The 23,688-nt window shown below is 42.1% G+C and overlaps 1 protein-coding gene across 1 annotated transcript in view; it reads left to right on the top strand.

The window, feature by feature from the left end:
• MPPED1 (metallophosphoesterase domain containing 1) overlaps positions 1-16,501 on the top strand; it is a gene marked incomplete at both ends in the record, with an annotated part of 48,271 nt that extends 31,770 nt beyond the window's left edge. The window contains 3 exons of the mRNA XM_080355776.1: positions 7,572-7,687; positions 12,392-12,505; positions 16,383-16,501. Of these exons, the coding sequence (XP_080211902.1) occupies positions 7,572-7,687; positions 12,392-12,505; positions 16,383-16,501 (349 nt within the window). The remainder of the gene's footprint in view (positions 1-7,571; positions 7,688-12,391; positions 12,506-16,382) is intronic.
• Positions 16,502-23,688: the final 7,187 nt, after the last annotated feature.

The following is a 23,688-nucleotide window of genomic DNA, read 5'->3' as shown; positions in this document are numbered from 1 at the left end:
CATCCTATGTGTTTTAGTCATGTTTCATCTAGGATAGCCCCTCCAGGAGCTGCATCCTTAAAAAAAGCCACAAGTATAGGATCTGTATTTGAAGGGATATTCCAGGTCTACAGTTAGCAAACTTCTGCAGAGTCTGAGAGGACTGCAGCAAACACTAACTAGCTGGCTGGGTGGAAGAACATGGTTTTTCTTCAGTTGTTGGGTCATTTGATAGTGAAAAATGATAAAGATGCTACGCATCAATGGGCCTCAAATTATTTTTCCTTACTGATTGGCCCATTCATGGCAAGTTTTACATTTAAAATGAGATGCTGACTCTACTGTGGACAGAGAGGCTGTTAACTCCTCCTCTCTCTTAACCCTTCTTCTTTCTGTGACTGTCAGCTGTCAGCATGTGAAGTACAGTCTGCACAACCTGGCTGTACTTATACTTTTACATATTGATAGTCTAAGAGACTGAGGGAACACACTCCGAGACATCAGCAACTCAAGACTTTAGCCTTGCTTTAAATGTGTAAGAGCGTACTGAAAGTCTGTACAGTTCTGTACTCTCAGCATTGGATCTCTTGGCTAACTATTGCAAATCAGCTTTTACCTTTTGTTGTTGTTGGGTTTATTTGATTATTTTTTAAAAATAACAGACGGGATATTATCGTTTGGCTCCCAGCAGAATTTGCATTTGGTGTTGTCATGTTTTAAATTCAGTCTTTCATTATTTTTTCTCCTTACCTGTTATCTTCTGTTTTCTTATTATGAAGACAAAGTAGATTTCATTGTATTTTCCTTTGTTTTATAACAGATTAATGTTCAGAAATGATCAGTTCCTATTAGTCACAGCTCATTCTTTTTTTTCCAGTCAGAGACGTATGAAATCCTTTACTAAACAAAAGATGAATGATTTCATGTATAAGTCAAATTGCAAAAGAAATAATTACTGACAAAGGGCCATGTTCTGATTTTTACCCTCCTTTCCTGAATTTCAAAACAATAATTTAATTTGATTCCGGGTTTCAAGAATGACAACCTTGGATGCAAAGCAAGTAAGGCAAAAAAAAAAGAACACAGCAGAACTTTCCCAAGGAAGAAACACTGTTGTGGCCAGCAGACTGAGGGAGAGTCTGAGTTCAGTTTGCTTCTCAGTACAGCCCCCCAAAGTAATGCTGTGCAAACCATCTCCTGTCTTAGCTCCTACATTCCCCTCCCTTCTGCTTTCTCCTTTCCCCCTGCTGAGCTGTACTTTGTGGCCATGTGTTCCAGGGGATAATCTAATATGAGATTATCCATCATTTGCATTTATTAGTTTTAAGTATAAGGCCTTAGCTTTCATTAAAAAAAACCCCGGTTCCAGTATTATGAATGAGTGAAACTAAGTATTTTTCTTGAGGAATTTAATTGTTTTTGTACACTCCTTTTGTACCTCTTCTCTAAAATCGTACTACCCTTGTCTCTCACATGGAAGTTGATCATTATATGTCTCCTAAAACTCCTTGAAACTTCTGAAACCTATATTTCTATAAATATCAGTTTCACTGTTAAAATGCTCAGATACCAAGATGTTGAACAGTATTTGAAAGCCCATAAACAGTGTCCAGCAAGTCCTTCTTCGCACTAGTGGTCTAGAAAAATGAGTGTTATTTCACAAGTACTTCAGATGCAGAAACAGCCAATATTGCTGCCCGCCCCCCCTGCAAAAAAAAAAGCGAACTTTTATTAATCCATACTTGGAGGGAAATTTGAGTAAAAAGCAGTAGAAGGACTCAGTGAACTGGACAGTTATGTAGTGAGGAAAGGCTAAAAAGGTAATTACAGACATTGGGTAAATTAAAGTAACGTAAAAATATGAACACCTGAAGGATGTGAACACCAGGCAGGGATGGAGCGTATATAGTACTGTGTATCTGTGTTCACAGGTCTATAGCTAGTTATAATAGTAAGATTAAATCAAGACCAGGAAAAATTAGACTTCAGTCCCCAACAGTGCGATTTCTTAGGCTGGGAATCAGGATGTGTTGGAATTTTACCTGTGATCGCCACTGCTGAATCGAACTACATTTCGGTGCTCCATGACCTGTCACTTTAACCAGTGTGACTTTCAGTGCGCACAGTCCAGTCTTCTAAACTTTCAATATATGTGGCTCTACAATTGTCGGGAAGGGGAACAGAAGTGAGAAGACTGATTTGGTCCATTGTTTTCCCACTGAGCTTCTTTACAGGCACTGGCCAATATCTGGTTGTTTTCCTATCCGAGAAAAATGCCAACTGCTGCGGAGGAAACACTGGAGCAAGTTACATGTGTTTGTGAACCTTTTAAGTGTGTTTTGTAAGCAAAGGAATTCTAGGGAGACAACCTGCCTTTGAGCTGCAGAAAAGATTTCTGCAGGAAACTACAGAGATGAGGAGGTGTGTTGTGCTTTCTTTTTGCATTTTTTTGCTATTAAGATGTTTGCAAGGTACTGCCCACCAATCCCTTTGATACGCTAAGGGCCATTCAGTCAGTTACCACCTATTGCTCTCCACGGGTATTGGCTTATGCCAGGGACTTCTCCCTTGAAGTCAAAGAGAGTAAGCGCCTGCTGGTGGTAGGATTTGTTGTATTCAACTGGACAACCTGGAGGCAGCTGCTGCACTAAATCTTGCAGTCCCAAAGTTCTTCTGGTAGCTGACACCCCGCAAGCACTGCAAGCTGAGCCTTGCTGGGAATTTTGCTTTGAGGGGCTGCTGGTTGCTTGCTGCCTCCATTTGTAGCTGATGACCAAGTACCGTGGGGGGGTCCTCCTGAGCTGGTAAGTGTACGGAGAGGAAGGAATCCATTCTTGAAGTTAAGGTGTTTAAATTGAATCAAGGTAACGGAGAATCAGATTTCACTCTCTTGCTGCTTGTAATAGAAAAATCCATGCACATAGATAGGTTTCCCTGATCAAGTATCCTTTTTTGTGTCCCCTTTTTGTGCATCTTCTGAGCAGATTGAGCTGGGTACCAGTGGCTTGAAAATTGAAAGCCTTCAATTTTCACGTAAATTACAGGTCAAATCTGTGTAGTGCATCACTGCCCTTTACAGTAAATCACATCCAAAACTAAGTTATGCCACATTTAAATGACAAAAGAATTATTGGTCTGCATGGTAGCTCTTTCCAGGAGTGGCTGAATAAAAGAAGAAAAACTAATAAATAATTAAGGAGGTAATATGTTTGACCGCTTCTTTTTTATGACTTTTTCTGTTATAATTGTAACAGAAATGCTCCTTTCAAAGACAACTAAAGCACTAATGGTAGCTAAGAAGGTCATTCCTGTGAGGTTAAACTGGTTTAATTAGAATTTATGAGAAGGTTACTATAAGAGTGTAGAAAGATGTTAAGGGGTTAACCTATAAGAGATTACATTGTAGTCAGTGTTCTGTTAAAGTTTGAATTAATTTTTCCCATGGGTTTTTCACATTCTAATTTTCAACTAAATGAGACATCTGTTTCAGAAAAGGAAAATTTGCTATGGTTGTCATAGCAACTATCATTCTGTAAGAAAATTATTCCAATGGTTACTTTAGAACAGAAAGACAGAAATTCAGTACATAAAGCAACATCCGATTGCTAGCACAAATTCTGATAGTTCAGCCCTTTTTGTATGGTAGATTATTTGACCTGCAAAACTTGTTCATATGTTTTTAACATAAGGTTAATTGTGCTGTAAACAAATTCACTTCCAGTGTATTTTCCCCCTAGAGTCTTGTATGTAGACAATCATTATACTTACCATAATAATAATGCCATTGAATTTCAGTAGTATGTGGAAAGACTCAAACTGTTCACTTTAAGAACATAAGACGGAAATCAGAGTACATTTCGACACATGAGCGCTTCACCTCAGAGGTGAAATACGCTCATGATGTATGTCTTTAATTGCTAAATATGTTTTTCTTGAATTTTTTTTTTGCGAACAGTGGATTTTTCTCTTCTGGAACATACATGACAGCATTTTCTTGGTAAAATGTAAAGTGGTATTGAAAAAAAATATATTAAAAAATGATGCTTTTCCTGAGGAAGCAGTAACTGGGGATCCAGAAATTTGGGGTGTGATACAAACACTTTAACTTTCCTTTCAGGTTCCATCCTAAATGGAAATTTTAGAGAAAGTTGTCTTTGCATGATATCCAGGTCACAGACTCATCAGTGGGTATTAGAGAAGATTTTTTTCCCCCTACTCAGAAACTTTGATGGCTGTTTTGCAATAAATTTTCAGAAGAGACTTGGGGATTTGTAAAATCCCTGTGTGCATATAAAGATGGTTTTGCTTTGGGGGTGGGGGCACTGAAGTGTGTGATTTGTCTTTCTTCTCTCCGATGTAAAACACACCAACATCCTCTGCTGAATCCTTTCTTGGACTTCAGATTATTTTTTCTTTTCCTTTTTTTTTTTTTTTACCAGAAATATTCGAGACATCTCTTTCGATCTCGGGATTGTCACAAAAGACAGCATAATGGCAAATCACACAAGTTGTAACATCTCCCCTTCACAAAAGAACAGCTCCAGCATGCATAACTTACCAGCCCCGCACGCAGGCGGCTCCGCGCTGCCGTCACCACAAAAGGAGGGAGGGAAGGAGGGACGGGGGAAAGTGCTGCTTGTCTTAATAACCACATCATGCCTATTCATAAGGGTAAACGGGATTTTTAAAAAGTGGCCGTGTACAGGCTAGCCCTGGCAGAGGCTCTCACAGCTGCCTGCGCCATTGGATTTCAGCAGGATTACACTGACTTCTGGCGAGACCTGTGACAGTCATGATTATTTTTCTTTATAAATGTTTCATTGTGGCATTAGAATAATTATTCTGTAGGTTTTTAACCTTTCCTTCTTGGGCAAATATTGATCTTTCCCCTCGGTTTCTTTCTTGGGGCCCATTGTGCTGCATCTGGCAGACGTGCGGGACGCAGGACGGCACCTCGCCCAGCTTCCCACTGGGGACCTGGGGACAATCCTGTCCGTGCCCAGCAGCAACGGGGCGAAGAATGGGAGGGAGCGGGGGCTTGTATTCACTGAATCTGTCAGTGACTTTAAAAGCGTGATTTACTCTGCTGACACTTTGTTTGTCTCCTATTTGCCCTTGCAAATATTTTCTGTCAGTGAGGTTTTGCTCCCGGAAAGCTTGCTCTAGGCCTAAAGACAATTTGCCAAATGGTTGAGTATTTTCATCTTGGTGAAGAAACATACTCGGCATGTACAGTGTGAAACACAATCCCAAGACATGAATGAATGGGCAGTTTAGAAAAAATCTAACATCTGTATATTTTTACAAAGCCTCTCTTTTCTGTAATATCCAAGCACATCGCAGACTTCAGTTTATTTATTTTCAGGGTTCTCCTGTGAGATAAAAATACTCCCATTCTGTCAGTGGTGAGCTGAATGTAAAGACAGGGTGATCAAGCTCCCCAGACTGGGATTTGGTTCTGTGTGACTGTTGCACGGTAATGTCATGGGTAGCTCACTGCAGAATAAGCCAGTAACTCAAATCATAGAATTGTTTAGGTTGGAAAAGATCATTAAGATCATCAAATCCAACCACAAACCTAACACTGCCAGTCCACCACTAAACCATGTCCCTAAGAATATCATTTATACATCTTTTAAATACCTCCGGGGATGGTGACTTGTTCCAATGGCTGACAACCCTTTCAGTGAAGAGGTTATTCCTAATACCCAGTGTAAACCTGCCCTGGTGCAACTTGAGGCCATTTCCTCTCATCCTATCACTTGCTACTTGGGAGAAGGGACCAACACCCTCCATGCTACAGCCTCCTTTCAGGGAGTCATAGACAGCAGTGAGGTCTCCCCTCAGCCTCCTAACTGGACCATGAGTTACCACCCAAGCAGTAGGAAGATAAGAAAACATGTACATGTGAGTTAGGTGCTGTTCTTCCGATGAGGAAACCTGCTAGGAGTTGAACAGGTAACCAGAAAAGTGTGATTTCATGTCCCTGACATAGGGATATGCTTTTTTGTGAGCCAGATGCCTTGGTCTGAGCAACCTGACTTGGAACAAGGCTTCTGCTTCATTGCTACTGCTATTAGCATCTCTTCTTCATACTCCTTCACCTCACTTTTTTTTTCCTGGGACACCTATTTATCAAGACCCTGGTTATCCAGGGTGTGTGATGAAGAGCTGGGAGATGAGCTCTTAGTTATGGAAACAGAAAGCCTTTCAATCGTTGTCTAGAATGGTTGAGGCTCTTTTTTGTCTGTGAAAGAAAGGCAGGGAACCTTCCGCAAAGCTCCCTTCTTCCTTTTACCAGAATTTTATTTTCTTCCCTCAGGTAAGCCACATGGCTTCGTATTTTTGCAAGATCTGTCTTTTAAAAGCTGTTTCCAATAGGCGTGTGCTTTACAGCATTCCAAAAAGAAAAGTGGAAAATATATCATCATGAAGATGTGCTAATTTCTGAAATGTTAGTCAAGCATCAGTAGTGGAAGAGGATGAATAATAGCTTTATGGGCATTTTCTTTTGTCTTTGGCATACATGATGTAAAGTGCAGTTCAGAGAATTTGTTTGAAAGAATTCTTTCTGTCTCTTGATGCAGTGAGGGAGTGTAAAGCTTTTTTCAACAAAGTAACATCTCAAAGAGAATTCTGGTTGATGTGTATGTATTTATAAACACTAAGGCTGCAATTATTATAAACCTTATTAAATCACAGCAGCCTATTTGTTGTTCTCCAAATATGGACATAGCCAGAAGACGTCAGTCAAAAAATTATAAAAAAATTCCAACCTAAAACTAACCCCTCAGTTTTATGACCTAGAATTAGAGCATAAACAGCAAGACATAATTTACCAGTGTGATATAATTGCTGTGAAATACAGTTTTTTAATCAATGGGATAGCAAGATCTGGATAAATTATGTTCTAACTGGCAGTGTTACTGTCGCACTGCTCCATCATGAGCACACTTTAAAAAATGTAAATGCCTGTCTGATAAGAAATCCTGAATATGTAAAGTCTTACTTAAAATCAAGCCCACACACCAGAGGACAGAAGAAAATTGTGTGTGAGAAAAGAAGCAGTATTCTTGTTCTGATGGGATGCTTCCAAGTAGGGAAACAAAGCAGCGTAGATGATGTCCCTGACTTGGGAGCAGGATCTCTCCTTGTGCCAGTGTCTGTCCTTGCCCAGCTGGTCGTAGGCTGAGGGCCAAAGGTCGTGGGAGCCAATGTGAAACATGTATCCACACCCAGGTTATCTGAGACAGGAGTTCTTCTAGATGTTGTGAGAGTCCAGCATGCTAATCCACAGATGGAGATCTTGGTATCCAGGTCTCATAAGAGTTATTTTTCGCCTAGTTAGAGGAATACCGTGAATATTTTACTGTATGGTGCCTACTGAAAGCGGTAAGGACTGCACTGATTTGCCACACAAGTTAAATAACACTGGATGTATGGAAAGGGGGTTTTGCTGTGCACACAATAAAGAAAATGAATGCTATTTGTGTCTCCAAATTCCATGCTAGTGGAGAGTAAATCTCCATATTTTAATTAGATAACCAGTACATGGAAGTAGCACTGAAGACATTCTCCTCCTCTCTTGGCAGGCAACCTTGGTTTTATGGCTGGGGCTTTAATCTTCCACGAGGCCAAGCACTATTAGAGAAATGGAACCTTATTCCAGATGGAATAGATATTCTTATAACACATGGACCACCTCTCGGTAAGAAAATACTAGTGCTCTTAGCTGTGTATTTCAGATGATTATAGAGTAACTGATGGCTCTCCTTAGAAAAGAGTGCAATCCTGACTTAGAAGAGTTAAAAGTAACATCTATAATGATTTCAGCAGCACCAGGACCTCAGCTCAGGTTATGTTTCATGATGACCTATGGTCAAGGGTAGGAAATTAAATAATGGCTTAAAATAAAGCCTTCACACATAAAGCCTTAGTGAGCTTTATAAATAAGCAAAGTCTAGTTTTCCTGTGCATCTGTCCAGTCTGCCGCTGGTGAAATTAGTAGATTTAAAGCATGGAGCCTGCTTGAAGAGCAATGAAGGATTGGGATCTTATATTTTTAGCACTGTCTTTCTCTCTCCCTTGCAGTAGCATTCCCCACCAACAAGTACCCAGAGTCTGTATTTGTCCTCATTATGCTGACTTGGTGCATCTTCTGCTTCAAAAACCCAAATGCTGCCATTGTTGGCCTGTTCTTTGGATAGCATGGGTGAATTGCCTGTCTGCTATACAATCTGGCAACACTAGCAGGCCAACAAGAGATAGTTTTGTATTTGTATTTTAAAAATATTAATGTAGGTTTTGTAAAACCCAGGAGAGATATCTTGTATTCCTAAATAATAGTGAAATTATATAGAAATAATACAGTCACAGAAACTTGTCCAGATTCAGTAAAGGCTTAAGGCTTTTAACGTATTTTTCAGTGTATTTAACATATAGCAAACTATATTAAGGCAACTGTGTGTTTAACTCTCACCGATTTAATAAATGGACACAAACATGAAGCATGTGCTTAAGTGTTCTGCTGAGCCTTACTGTGGAGGAGTCCTTTGTGTGAAATGAAGGCAGTTGGTTTCTTTAAACCTTTAGATTAGTCAGTTTCCTGAAGGTAAAACCCTCTTGTCTTCCACCCTTTCTTCTCTTTCAGAGCTTGGAGGAGAAAGTATCTAAAGGGTTTGTGTTTTGTTGTTTTCTTTAGAAAGACATGTTTGCATTCCACTGCTCACTAATCCTGATGGAAAGGGCTTCTTTGTGAGCGGTTTCTCACAGTAAGGGCATGTGTTTTGATACTTCACCTCAGTGGAGTCTCATGCCATGCCATAGGCTGTTTTTAACATGGACCTGTGTTGTAAAAGTGCATGGCAGGAATTGTTTAGACCTTGAGATACTGACTTCAAACAGTCAGTACTGGAGACGAGTCCTCGTTAGGATCCAAGACATGTTGCTGGGTCTTTGATACAGTGTTATTTATAAGGCATATTTAAAACCTTTTCAGAAGCTTTTTCGGCACTTCTAAAGCCATTTTTAAAACCAGCTCATCAGTGGTAAAGAAGTCCAACCTTTGCCTGATGTACAGAACATCCCTGTATCTAGCACTTGAAATCCCGTGTTGGGAAGGGGAGAGAGTGGTTGGCACCACCAAGCGTCAGCCACCTTGCTAATTTAGCCACCAGGCCTCTCCAGGCAACCTCTGGGACCAGCAGAGGGAGGAGAACCTCTGGGGAGCACTGCAGAGCTGGCACTCGACAGACATGCTTTAATAATAAATTTAATAGTAAATTTAATAATTGAAAAGTAATTTAGTAATAGTAGTAATTCTGAGGAAGAGCCGTCCCTCTCCACTGACTCTAAGGGGCTAATGTGAATTCCCCCCATCTCCATATCTCAGTATTTGTTCAATTATTATTATTTTTTTTAATTTCTTAAGCTTCAACCATCCTCCAAGGATTTTCTTTTCTAAAGTTCCCGTTTCTTTGTCTTTTTGTTATTGATGCATTAATAGATGGCTCAGGCACAGAACCCTCTCCCTGAGGGCATCAGCTGTTGGTCCCCCTGACACTCGTGGCAACAAATACGTGATGCTTCAAAAGAAATTAGCACTCTGCCTAACTTAGAGAACCTCCTTATTGTGTAGCTCTGTCCACAGACGTTTCAGGAGAAAGGATTCTCCTGACCCGCCCAGCCAGTTATTTTAACCAGAAAGCTGATTACTGTTGTTCTGATCTTGGACAGCATAACTAGAGCTGTTCCTAATGATCACAAATAGAAATCAATGCTCTTGCAAATTCCTTTTTTTTCTCCAGCATGGCTACTTGAATTCTGTCTATCATCCATTTTCTGTTCTGCTATCTCATTCCCTCACTTCAAAAGAGCGTGCGTCCTCCTAAACTAGTTAATACTACATTATTAGAGAGATTTCAAACTGCCTGCATGATTTAGATGCAGAAGCACCATTGATAGTTAATGGACGTGGTGGGTTTAAGTCAGTTAGGCGCATAATAAAAATCTGAGGGTTTGTTGGGTTTTTTTTCCTGTTTTAGAGTAGTGCTTTCTGATGAAACCGGGACAGAGACATGCAGGAGGTTCACACAGAAAACAAGGGTTAAAACAGCTGTTATTGACCATTTTATTAGTAACTTGTTTAATATTAATAAAGATACGCCATATATTTCATAGTTTATGAAACACAATATTCATGATTATGGGATTAGTGCTAATGCTCATTTCTCTATCAGCATATTTTTGTTACTTTTATGTATAGTATAACTTCTTAAGTCTTTTATCTCATGCCTAAAGATCTGCATTTACGATTCTTTTATTTCTCTTCAAAAAGTTCACTTTCCTTTGTTTTTAATTTAATTTCACCTTTAAGTCTTCATTTGTCGCTGTCTGCTTGATTGTCTGTGACAAAGATTTATACTTCTCCTGACAGCTGCAGAAACCTGTTTCAAGTAACCAAACATTAAAAAACCCCTAAGATGAGCTCTAATTGTTAGCTAGGTGTAATCAATTATTCTTAGTTTGTGTAGTCAGGTGTACATAATAAGCTGCAAACATATGGGAAAGCTTCAGAAGGGTGATAATGCATGTAAACAAAAACATGTTCAACATAAATAATGCTTAATTTAATGGAGAAGTTAATTTTATGGATTTTTGTTTGTGAAGTTTTTGAAGTGGAAATACTTTTGGCTTTATGTTCACCACAGACATTTTGACAATTAACCGTTTCAAATCATTGTAGTAACAAAACCTATGGTTATAGCATGTGTGCTCTGAAAAAAACACGGCAGGATTCCAGAGGAGCTGCTGGCCTCACTTTGACATCTTAAATACTAATTATTTCCTACAGTGAATTTTGACCTGCCTCAGATACCAAGAGTGACTGGTAAAATTGGTTACTAGGGCTGGGCGTTGCTCTGCTCTGTCTGTAATTCAGTAGGGCTTTCTCTTTGCACATCCCTCCGGCAGCGTCTTTAGAGGCGTCTGAATGAATTGGGAGTCTGTGGCCATTATCAGAACTCCTTTTTGACACTTAGGATGTTGCAGTCCCAATTCATTTCTGAAAACTAGACTTTGCTCTCCGAGTCACTATGATGCAAGGGCAAATTTTTACCATTTTTGTAAAAGCGCACAATGTACATTATCAAGCACTGGCATCTAAAGAGTTATTTCTGTGTGTGAACCTACCCTGATACTCTAACAAAATCTGAGAGCTCTTCCAAGAGTTTGAATACCACAGTTTTGGTCTTTTAAGCCAGTGGGTTAGCTGCTGTTTAGCCACGCCTGAGTGGGCATCAAAAGTAAACACAGGAAAACGAGGTCCAGTCTCTATACCTCTCTGGTTGACAACTGTTTTCTCAAAGGCACAGTATATTCATGCTATTGCAGCACCGTAAGAGACACAAATCCATGAGAGGCACACAGGGAAAGCACCAACTAAAGAAAAATTTGAGCCTGATGAAAATGGCAGAACAACAGAAAGAAAACAAGATTGGTTATTGCAAACTCTCTAATACCACAACATCCTTCTTATACTACTGCTTTGAGGGAAACGTGAGACTTCAGTTGTCAGTAAGCATCCCTCTGCAGTATGTTTTTAGACATCTGAGCAAGTTGGTGCACATTTTTGTCTATATTCGTAAAAATTGCATTTTTATACAAACTTTGTGCAAGTAAATATAGCACTTAAACACATCTACTGCGGAAGGGCTGAGCTTCGCTTCCTATCTGAGGTCCATAGATTTAGGCTTACTGTGTCATGAACTACTTCATCCAGTTTTCCTGGAGGATGTTGTTTTTAGGCATGCTGTGTGTTCCTCACCTGAGTGAGACACTCCTGTGTCCACCTGAGTGGGACACTCCTGTAAAATTCCATGTGATAGCAATGTAGTTTTATTATTAGCAACACAGATTCCATGACATTAGTTAAAGTGTTCAATTTAAGAAACTAGATCCCAGGACTAGGTTTAAACAGATAAGCGCTGATTTAGATTCTTTGGAGACTCACTGTGGACATACTGCTCTTTACACCTCACTCTCTGAAAGGAAGAAGAATGGATAAAACATTGAGTTTCCCCATTAACAGCAGTGCAGAAATGCTTTAATTGCAGTAATTCTTTTGTCCTTGAAAAACAACTGGCAAGAGCTATAGGGCTTATTCTTCAGATGGGCTTTTATGGTTTTCCTCAAGTACTTTTCCTTCCTTCCTTCCTTCCTTCCTTCCTTCCTTCCTTCCTTCCTTCCTTCCTTCCTTCCTCTACTTACCAAGGTAAATGCTGTTTTTTCCATGTCAATTCTTCCATTGCTGCTCATGAAAAGCCACGAGACGTGAAATCTCAGAAACACTGTGTAGCAGTACAGCTTTGCAGATAACCTGTCTTCTTTTAAAGCTTTCCTTTCTTTTCCAAAGGTTTTCTAGACTGGGTTCCTAAGAAAATGCAGCGGGTAGGATGTGTTGAGCTGCTGAACACAGTCCAGAGACGAATACAGCCAAGGCTTCATGTTTTTGGACATATCCACGAAGGTCAGAACACATTGCTTTCTATATATATTTGGAAACCATAAACACAGAAGTTGTCTGGTTTAACTAACATTTTCAAACTTGAATGTCTGAACTGAAGCACTTATGGAATTCAGATACTTACTTAGCTGCATGTATAGCGATGAAATTTGCCGATACCCATATTTCGGTATTTGTACTATATATGCAGCAAAATAAGCTTCTCTTTCAGTTTCTACATCTATAAAACAGGGTGATGCCTCCTTCACAGGGAGGATTACTGTGAATTTTAAAATAAGAACACAAGTCCAGTAGTTACAGAAAGCAACTAAATATTAGGATTGATGGATTGTATTTTCTTCTGCTGAATCTCTCTGACTTAAGATAATTAATGTAAGCCTTCTGTGTCTCAGTTTCTTTGTTTATAAAACGGGTAAGAATGCTTTGAGGGGTGCTTCTGAGGCTTAATCCTCAAGATTGTACAATAAAAGTTGTCTCTCTCCATCAGTGCTTATAAGAAGTTGAAATCAAGAGGGATGTCACTGCTGACTTGTGTAGAAGTTCAAGATATTTATTCATGTATTTATTTGCTTTGGCAGGGAAAACATTTTGTGCCCAGACTAAACAAAGCAGTTCTCTTGACTATTTGATTTTTAACTGGAAAAAAAAATGGGTTTCCTTTGTATAAGTCTGTAAATGTTGACAAATATGCACCACTGAAGTCAGTGACAGCCAGAGGTCCTCTCCCGACAAAGGAAAAGGTAGATACTCTCCCCTGTAGAGAAATCTGTCCTGTTCACTTATCATGGCAACAAGACTTCAAGCAGTACCCCCAGCTAAAGAAACCACTGGGCTGTGCAGGAGTGTATCTAGTGGTATGTAGGCATATATTGCCAGCTGCTTAGTTCTTGGCAGTGTTAACTTACTGGCAGGAAAAGGTGTTCCGCAACTGCCAGTTTTCTGCTTCTGGGACTGCTCCAGCCTTTGATGTAGGATCTCTGTGGGTCTCGCAAGTGTAGAAATGAACAAATAGAAAAACTGGAGTAGCTGGCCTTCAGATACTTCTGGATTTGTGAAGAACCATTTTATCCTTCCCAACAAATCCCACTCTGACTTGCTGCTGGGGCTTTCACCATGCTAAGTTGATATTAGGAAAAATTTCTTCATGGAAAGGGTTGTTGGGCATTGGAACAGGCTGCCCAGGGAAGTGGTGAAGTCACCATCCCAGGAGGTGTTTAAAAGGTGTTTAGGGACATGGTTTAATGCCAGTGTTAGGTTGTGGTTGGATTCGATGATCTTGAGGGTCTCTTCCAACCAAAATGATTCTACGATTTTATAAGTTAGAAGTGACATGGCTGAGAGGTGTGATGGTATAAAATCAGTGGAGAAGACATTCAGATCATTATTTCACAGCTCAGGAATTAAGTCCATTCTCCTCATGTGCCTCATCTGCAGTGACCTGTTAATACCTAGTTAATGTCTAAAGTGCTGTTAAATCACTGAATAAACAAACAACACATAGGCAGTATTTTTTCCTAACCCTTTGCTGTTAGAGCAGTCTTTGAGATTCCATACAAGAGAGCTAGTAAATACAATTCAAACGCATTACCTTTTCAGAAATCATAAGCCAAGTGGGTTGCAGGGGATATAAGCAAATAGTTAGCAAGCCACGAAGCTTCAGGCAGGTAAACATAACCACATCTGCTAAGACCAGGCCCAACTTCGGCTCCCAAGGGAAAAGAATGGCACCTCCACAGAATGGTAAATCTGGTCACTTTATACAGTTGGCACGGTAGGTATTGGAACACAGAAACAAGATGCTCTTCTTGTTAACTATCATAATTTAGAGAAAACAAATGGGAAACTGCATAGCCTGTTTTGCAGTGGGATGCTAAATCTCTGCAGAGGAGAATTCCCACTGCAGACAGCCTGTGCAAACGAAGCTGCTCTTTGCAGAGAGAACGCGTGATTTGAACAGATGAGTTCTTCCCCTGACTGAGCATAGCTACATCTGCAGCACTCATTTACTGAACATCCGGGAGGAAGAGATGCTTAGAAGGGATGTTTCTTCCCTATTCCCCCTCTGCACTGCTGTCTCTGCCAAAAACATACCTCTACACTTGGGCTTGCTGCCCATCGACCCATGGAAGTGTCAAGCAGCGTAGCAGGGACTCCGACTAAAATCCTGATGAGCCCATTACTGCCAGATCTGGGCTGAGGTCATGGCCAAGGAAACTCTGTTGGCGGTGGGGTAGGAGGGAAAACTGTAGCATTAGGAATCTTCCAGCAAAAAGAGCCTATTAGCAAGCTGATTCCGTTCTCTCTGAACGTGTAGGCGAGGAGACAGAAAGTCCCAGCAGCAATGCTGACTGTCCTCCGTGCAGTTTGTGTTTTACACAGAACAATTGTTCTGTGGCAAACAGCAAATGATTTAAAGAAATGGCTGTGACAGGAACCTGACAGAGTTTTCTTCCCTCCCCAGTCCCTAATTATAGTGTGGTTTTTCCATGGGGAGTCCAGGAGGCCCTGCATTATTCAGGATATTTTGAGAAACAAGAAAGAAAGGAATTTGGCTACTGTTTTGTTTTAAATTATGCAACTATCAATGCTTCTATAAGACACAAAATCGCACCCAGAAAAACTGTAGGATGCTAGGATTTGAATAGCTGTAACTCAGTGTGTGTAGCAATGCATACATTTTACTGTTAACTTCATTAATGATGAGATTGAATTGAAGTAGAAACGCTTTCTACCAGGTGAGTTCCCCAAAATCATATATTTCTGATTCTGAATGCATTTCTTCATATTGATCATAACATTTCAACACAAGTTTCCAGCATAAAGCTTCTGGTCTTAGTGTGATCAAGCTTATGTTTTTTTCCTAGCCATTCATGAAAAGATTTTTGACAATGGAGAGTATATCTACTTTTTCATAACACCAGGGCAGTTAAAGGGCTGCTTCTTCACTTTCTGAAACAGCATTTCACCATATTTCTAAAGGCCTCAGAGCTGGAAGTTTGATTTTCTGCAGATTTATCTCTGGAATTGTTTGGCTTGGGTGTCTAGTCAGGCATGAGATGTAGTCAAAGCTTTTTCACCACTGAGAAGACATACAGAAGGGGGTTTTCTCCTGTGGAAATGTTATGGTGTCTTAGGGTATGAATTCACCTTATATGTCAGAGGATGCATGAATAAAGCTGTTTTTCCTCTGCTGGGGCAGGCATTTCCATCAAATTTGATGGAAATTCCTGCCCCAGCAGAGGAAAAACAGCTTTATTCATGCATCCTCTGACATATAAGGTGAAATCAAATTTGATGGAAATTGGTCAACAAATTAAAACATGGGAAAAAGAGGTTACTGCTAGACAAATCCCAACCAGGTGCACATGCACACATACTCCCCTTAGTCCAGCAGTGATTTTTCTTCATTGGTGTACAACACAGGACAAGAAAAAAGGTGGAAAGATGAAAATTACCCAAAGTTTGCTGCACTGATGGCAGCAAATCTAAATGACGAGAAGTATGTTTTCTTCAATGCTGCCATGGCCTAAGCTTTATCTTCTAAGCCTTTCCAAAACTGAGAAGGTTTTAAGAAAAAACCTTTGCTGAGCAAAGTATCTGTCTTTCTAAAGAGGTTTGCTGAGCTGGCTGCCAGAGATTGTAGCCACTAACTAGTGAGGGTCCATTTTGCTTTTCTTACACAATTTAAAAGATGGCAGAAGGTTCTGCTGTAGGACAAAGATGGTATTAATTCAGGAGACTTTTGTGTTTTGCATGTAGGGGATTTTTAAATTCCTTCTGACTAATAAATGTGGCACTTACCATGATGTGATAAAGTTGAATAATTAAAAGAAGATAATAATAATGAGAGTAACCAGAGTGGTTTTTCCTTTCTTTGTAGGTTATGGTGTCATGGCTGATGGAACTACTACCTATGTGAATGCATCTGTGTGCACTGTGAATTACCAGCCGCTTAATCCACCTATAGTTATTGATTTACCTACTCCAAGGAACACATGATTATAATGAGGATTTGAAGTTGTACCCAACACATTAGCAACTTTGTATTGCTGGCTGAGAATCCCAATAGGGAACCATTCAACAAAAAAGCAAAAACCTTCTTCTTTTTCCCTGCTAGCTCTTCACAGATAAATTTTGAGTGACAAAAGTGGATGAGGAACAAAGACATTTTGGTGCCAGAAACAGATTAAAGACTTCAACATTTCACCATTAAAATATTTGTGAACACAGAAAAGTGAATGCATTCCACATATATATATATACATATACATATATATCTCTCTCAAGTAGGGACTTTTGTATATACCGTACATTATATTGGACTTATTAAAAGACATCTTTCAAAGGAGTGTTTCTTTAAGAAAGTTTGCGGTTTAAACTTAAGTGTTTAGACTAGGATTTCCTCATTTCAGATGTTTCCCAGTGAGCTCTTGGTAAAAGAAAAATGATGGTAAAGATGTTTTCCCTTAATTAACATGGCAAGTATAAAAGATGGTGCACGAATGACCAGTCACAGGAGGAAAGCTATTACTTCAAGTCCTCCAGGTCTAAGTCTTTGCATCTATTCAAAACCAATGCAATAGGCCCTAATTCACTGTACTGAAATGAAGTTTTACTACATCTGGCGTTACAGATGGTAAGGGAAATGGTGCATATTGCCGGCATGCTGTAAACAGCTCAACGTTCAAGAAGGGAGACTGTGTTAAGTGCAGTATAAACTCAGGAATTTGTAACCTGGCCTCGCCTGTGAAAAAAAAAGTGACATTTCCCTTGAAAAAAAAAAATAAGGAAGAAAAAATATGACTGTGTTTTTGTCTGGTAAGGCGGTATGTGATTGTATGTAAAAAGCAAAAAAAAACCCACCCAATACTCAGCAATGGCATTTTAGATAAAGCCCACTGAGACTGTTTGTTTAAAACTTGTTAATGCGACATACAGCCAATGATGAGATTCCTGGTTTGACTTTAGCCTCACTCAGAAGCAATTAAATGTCATTATGATAGTTTTGTCCTTGGGGAGCATTATGGATGTCAGGGGGAAGGGGTCATCCCAAGGTGGAGTTTGGGCATCCTAAGTGTGATGAGTAGCGAGTACACAGCAGTGGGTACCGAGCAGGGCTCACCTCACAGAACCTGTCATTGCTGTTTGCCCGCTCATAGACACTGCTGAGAGAGGCCTGAGACAAAATCGTCCACCGCGTTGAAATCCGTCTGTCACATTGCATGTGACAGCAGTGTCAGCAGCTGGTTGGAGTGGCCAAGGCTGCCCATGCAGCTTTCCTGCAGGTGAACAGTGGTGTTGAAGCTGCTGGGATTTCCATCCCATCCTAAGCAGAAGCTTGAGAATTGATGACAAACCCATTTCCAAAGCCAAGTGCTTCAACATGCCCTACGAGAAATAAGTCTGCCTTGAACTAACAAATATCTCCATACTCAAAAAGGAGCCTTTTTGCCCTGACAGAGATAACTGCTGTATTCCGAATGTGGACATCCTGAATTCGGGCTGACAGCATCTAGACATTAATCTTGTTCACACATTGTGCAAATCATCGCACTGCCGATGCTAGCAGGTTGTGAGCAGGTCTGTGCGTAGCCCACATCTGCACACATGCATTGGATAATTGTGTATGTTACTTTTTGCCTGATATATGAATGGAAATGTGAGCCTCACGTAGCAGCTGCATGTATATTATGTGCATACACAATTAGAAATAGCTGTGTCGCAAAACCAGGCTATGTCAGCCTCAATTCTAAGCAAGGTGGGCAGAAACATGGTGTTTGTCTGGCTCTGCGTGTGCAGCAGCTCTTCCAGCTGCTGCCGGGACCGGTGACATGCAAACCCAGTCACTAACTCGTGCTGTGGACCCACCAGAAACCCACCAGACAACATGACAAGTCACAGCTCTTGACATTTCTTGTAAGCTCTTGGGTGGCTTGAAGTCTACATTAACTTGCTTCTTTTTCCTGAAAAGAAACCCAGAATGATCGGTGGTACCTGCAACTGGTTTTTGGGTGAATAGTTCACAAAGTGCGTGAGCAGTCTGCCGTGAATTCAGATGGGGCCACTTTTGTCAAAACTATTGCTGTAGAAATTGCAGGATCAGCTCCTTAATCAGCAAGGACTGAATTGCATAGTTGAATATGAACTCCCGCTTTCACTGGGAAGATGAGCAATAGCATGTAGTTAGAATAAAAGTGTCTTAGCTAGTCACAATTCAAGTGGCTTGAAACAAATGTGGCAGGAAATTGGCTGTATGTTAAAGAAGTCTGAAATGTTTACATTCGCTCACGGCACTTAAAGACACTAAAATGTTAAAGTGGGGGGAAGAGGTCCTTTTATTAGCCTCAACAAAATTTCTATGCCAACCATAAACTATTCTCTTAAAAATAGTTTTTTCCTAAGGTATCTTCAAAATGCTGTGTATTTTTATGTGAAAAGGATACGAAAGCAGCTGTTACTTCAAAATATCATTTAAAGTACTTGAGGTATGAGAGCTTAAAGGTTATTTAATCATTTTTGCATAACTTGATTGTTGTTGTAATTTTTGGTCAAGCATGTTAGACGAATAAAGTCTTAAAAAAAAACAAAAAGCGCCTCTTTATATCCACCTCATGCATTCAGCTCCATGTGGGCAAAGGCTGCCCACATGCCTCAAGAGGCAGGAGCCAGCCTGTGGGATGCTGAAGTTGTCACCACGACCCACCCCTGTGGGTCAGCGTGGGGGACAGCTGGCAGAGGGGGTGGGGGCAATGGGGGTGATGGCAGAAGGTGCCCGGATCCATCTGCCAGTGTCAGGTCTCTGCAGCTCCTGCAGAAGGGCACAAGTTGGAAGTTGCAATTGCAGAGAGAAGGGAAAGAAGCAGCTGCTTCCACTAATGTGGTATTTTGGTGGGGAAATGTACCAGATGTGCCTGTGGGGCATGGAGAAGCCAACGCTGCAACAGAGCGGTGAGGCAGTGGGGAACTGAGGTGCCGTCCTTCGGGAACGAGCAGCAACCAGGGGAAAGATGGTTCGTGATCTGGGTTGAGTCTGTAAGAGCACAACCCTCACAGAGAAGGCAATTAAGACAAGGTGGCTATTTTTATTTAAACTGTGGCACAATTGACAGCCCCTCAGTTCCAGAAGGACAGGGAACTGCTGGAGAGAGTCCAGTGCAGGGCAACGAAGATGATTAAGGGAGTGGAACATCTCCCTTATGAGGAAAGGCTGAGGGAGCTGGGTCTCTTTAGCTCGGAGAAGAGGAGACTGAGGGGTGACCTCATTAATGTTTACAAATACATAAAGGGTGAGTGTTGCGAGGATGGAGCCAGGCTCTTCTCGGTGACAACCAGTAATAGGACAAGGGGTAATGGGTTCAAACTGAAACACAAGAGGTTCCACTTAGATTTGAGAAGAAGCTTCTCAGTGAGGGTGCCAGAGCACTGGAACAGGCTGCCCAGGGAGGTTGTGGAGTCTCCTTCTCTGGAGACATTCAAAACCCACCTGGACACATTCCTGTGTAACCTCATCTAGGTGTTCCTGCTCCAGCAGGGGGATTGGACTAGATGATCTTTCGAGGTCCCTTCCAATCCCTGACATTCTGTGATTCTGTGATTTTGGGCTTTGTTCCCTGAATCTGATCTACCTTGGATTAGCAAGGCCACGAAAAGGAAGGATTCTGCAAACACAGTTTTGCAATTGTCAGCTCCATTTAAATTCAGGGATGGTCTCTCAAATAATTTCCCTCCCCACCTCCCCACTGCTGACCTTCAGTGATATCTATCCAGGTACTATGACTCCTGCAGGTGTGCTGATGTGTATCACCAATACGTGCCTTCCCGTCACCAGGCAGAATTGTTACAGAGATTACTTTCAGTTCATCTTGATGACGAATATGGGAGATATCGCTGCATGTCAATGAAAAAAGGAAAAAGGAAGAAAAGATGATTATTTTTACCTCTCTCAGTCACATATGGCTGAGGATGTGAAATGTTCCTTGGCTACAAGGAACGAGCAGGCTGGGACTCGGCACCCTCCTGAGCAGCTGCCTTTGCCCAGGCAGCCCCCACCCACCGCAGCTGCAGCCCGGCCTGGGCAACTGGCTGGCACATGGTGCTATTTGGTAGCCTCTGAAGCCAGAGACCCCAAAACTATCATGGTCTTCAGGGAGCTCACTGCAGGGAGCGAGGCTGGTGGCAGCAGCACGCAGGGCTGGCCCTGCCGGGTGCTGCTCTGGCAAGGTGGCTGTGGGGAGGAAGGTGAAAATCCCCATCTCTGGGCGATGCATGGGGACAGAGCGGGTGGGAAGGTGCCTGGTATTGCTGCAGGAGGGAGCCACAGGGGCTATGAAGTAGCTGTTCCTCTCCAATCACTGACTGCTGCCAGCAGCCGATGCAAATGCCTCGGAGGAAGAAGGAACAAGACATTCCTTAGGCGGCAATTTTGGAAATAATCTGCCCAGGGGGATCCTTGCCCCCCTTCCACTTATTCTTGTTTGTATGAGAATTTCTCTCTTTAAAACCTGTATTATTGCTCACTGCTAATGTAACTCACATATAGCAAATATAACTGCAAATGTTCTTTTCTTTCAGGTACATTCCTCTCCCTTTCTTGCAAGTCTCTCTGCATCTGCGATTTTAGCGATATTTTGGAAGAGTGAGCTCCCCAGGTGATTGTGCACAGTGCTTTAAAACAAACAGTATTTCGCTTATCCTTGTATGTGTGTTGCTGTTTGGCTTTATTGACTGTCCCTTTGTTCTCTTTTTCTGCGAGAAGTGTAAATTGGAGTACTTATATGTACCTTCTTTGTGCCATTCATTATTTTGTATACTGCCGTTATGTTGCTTTTTACTCACTTTGTCTAGAAATTAAAACAATTTCAATTCTAGCTAGACTCTATTTCTAACCTCTCTTACTTTCCCATCTCGGAAATGCTCCCCTCCTCTCCTTTTGATGTGTCCTTCGGGAGCTAGCACAAGGCAGCAATGCCAGAAGAGGACCTCCTCCTCCTTCCTCTCTGAACATTTGGACACAGTTCCCTGCTACTTTCTCTCCCGATCTTTATCCAGTTCTGTTCTTTGTGTGGTTAGGGTTTTTGAGGGTCATAATATATATTTGCAACCCCTCATGGAGGACTCTGGTGAGCTGCCTATGGCCTTAGCTGTGTTTTCTCTTTGAGATGATGACTGATTTGGACTTGGCCGGTTTTCACAACCATCACCCGCTTCGTCCCAGGGAGCCCTGCCCAGGCTGTGTCCATGGGGAGATCCTTCTCCCTTTGTGGCCCATTCCCCTGGATCTGGTGGTGCCCTCGGCAATCGTCATCATCCCCAATTTGGCTTTGCTTTCGGGGACCCCTTGTCCGCCCTTTATGGTGGGGTTGTGCTGGGTAGGGTGTGATGTTTGCCCAGTCCTCATCCTGCTTTTGGGTTTTTTGTTTCTTGGCTAGTTCCTAACCCATGACCCTTCTTTGCCTCCCATAAATAGCTCTCTCGCAAAGGTCTTTATCAAAACCTTTGCAAGTGTCCATACCAATTACATATCAGAGATATCTCTTCTCACCAGGACTTTGATGTACCAAAAGCTTTCAAATAGATTAAAGGAACAGGCTTTTTTCTTCCACAAACCAGTTGGCTTTCCCCTCTTCACTTGCCCAGCAAAGTGTATTCCCACTCTAGAGCACAATGGCCCAAATGTGAACAGAGTAATTAACCTCGCTACCGGCCACTGGGCCAGTGCACAACATGCCCTCACCCTTGTGCCGTTTGCTCTGATTCAGTGCAGTCCAGGCCCAGTTAGTGGACAAAGTGCTTCCTACCACTGGACAAAGTGACATTTGCTCCCTGTCACGGAGGCACCACAAAAGTCAGTTTAGGCGGACAAGTTCCAAAGCAGACTTTATTCTAGCCAGAAAAGTATAGTAAATAAACCGACTAGAAACAGGGCTTGTACAAGTTATTTAGCACTCCGACAACATAAAACACGTTCGGATATCAGTTGAGGAGATTATTGGGGTATGATAACATAAGAATAATGACGATCCACAACATGTACACATACACTCATGAGAAACAAAACTAGAGGCCTCGTTTTATAGCCTGGTCAGATCTGGTTGTGATCATTACAACTTGGTTCAGAAGCTCCTCAGCTTCTCTGGGCACCTCCTTTGTTGAGGACCCTGTCAATTGATTGAGGGTCCCAGCCCCAGCTGCGTGGAGGTGAAGTCACTCTGCCACCAGTGGGGAGAAGGTGACTGTCAGTACCATCCCAGGTGTGTATGTGGGGACAGGCACAGTGGGGCACGAAAGGTGCTGAAGAGCCATCAGCTGCACTATTGAAGGCTCTGGATCTCATCAGGTTGTGCAGCTGACACACTCCATCAGAGCAAACCCAGTAGTGCAGCTGCCTCCCCCCAGTTTTGCTGCACCGTGAGGCTGTGCTTGCAGCGAGCGGCCGGGGAAGGGGTACAGCCGTAGGAAGCTATGACCCAAACAGGGTTCCATTTCGCTTACTCTGATTGCATTTTTGTTTTAATGCTTTCTGCTTTCTGGATGGGATAAGCAGTTTGGGGAGGGCCAGATGGGAAAATGCTGTATGCTATAAACCTGCTGCAACAGCTTATGGTAGCATTAAACTGCAAAATCAGGGTAAGGAAAGTGTTCTACCCCACCAACTGAGCTACCCAGTACACAGCAAAAGCAGGGGAGGAGCGCAAGTGACATGGAAACACATTCCCACCAGCCCAGCTCTGGCTTCCCCTTCCCCACTGCAATGCGAACCTGGCCAGGGGCTCTCTGTGGGTCCGAGATGGATGCCGGGGCTGGCCCCATTTCCTGATGAGTGCCTCAGGGGATATTGGAGGCTGTTGGGGTTGATGGTACGAACCTTTCTGCAGAGGCCACTGGAGTGGGAAGGCGTCACAGAGAGCCCTGGGTGCCTCCCCCCAAAAAATTACCCTTTCTCATGAGGGAATGTCTGGGGATGCTGCAGTGAGTGCCCTGGTGGGGACCTCTCCTGGGGGTGCATTGGGCCAGAGCCAACAACATGGGGCAGGTGACTCTGTCCTGACCTCTGCAAAGCCGGGCAGCCCTGGTGTCATCTGCTGTGGATTTTGAAGAGAGGATTTCCCCTGTCCTTTCGGGTTTTCATTTCAGATGGGTGGTGCTGCCCCTTCGCCGAGAGACACAAGGGACGCCAAGAAGTGCTG

This window comes from Nesoenas mayeri (assembly GCF_963082525.1).
Source record: "Nesoenas mayeri genome assembly, chromosome: 1".
In the NCBI taxonomy this organism is placed as follows: domain Eukaryota; kingdom Metazoa; phylum Chordata; class Aves; order Columbiformes; family Columbidae; genus Nesoenas; species Nesoenas mayeri.
The sequence above is the reverse complement of the archived record's forward strand: the minus strand, read 5'-3'. Positions and strand labels throughout refer to the sequence as shown.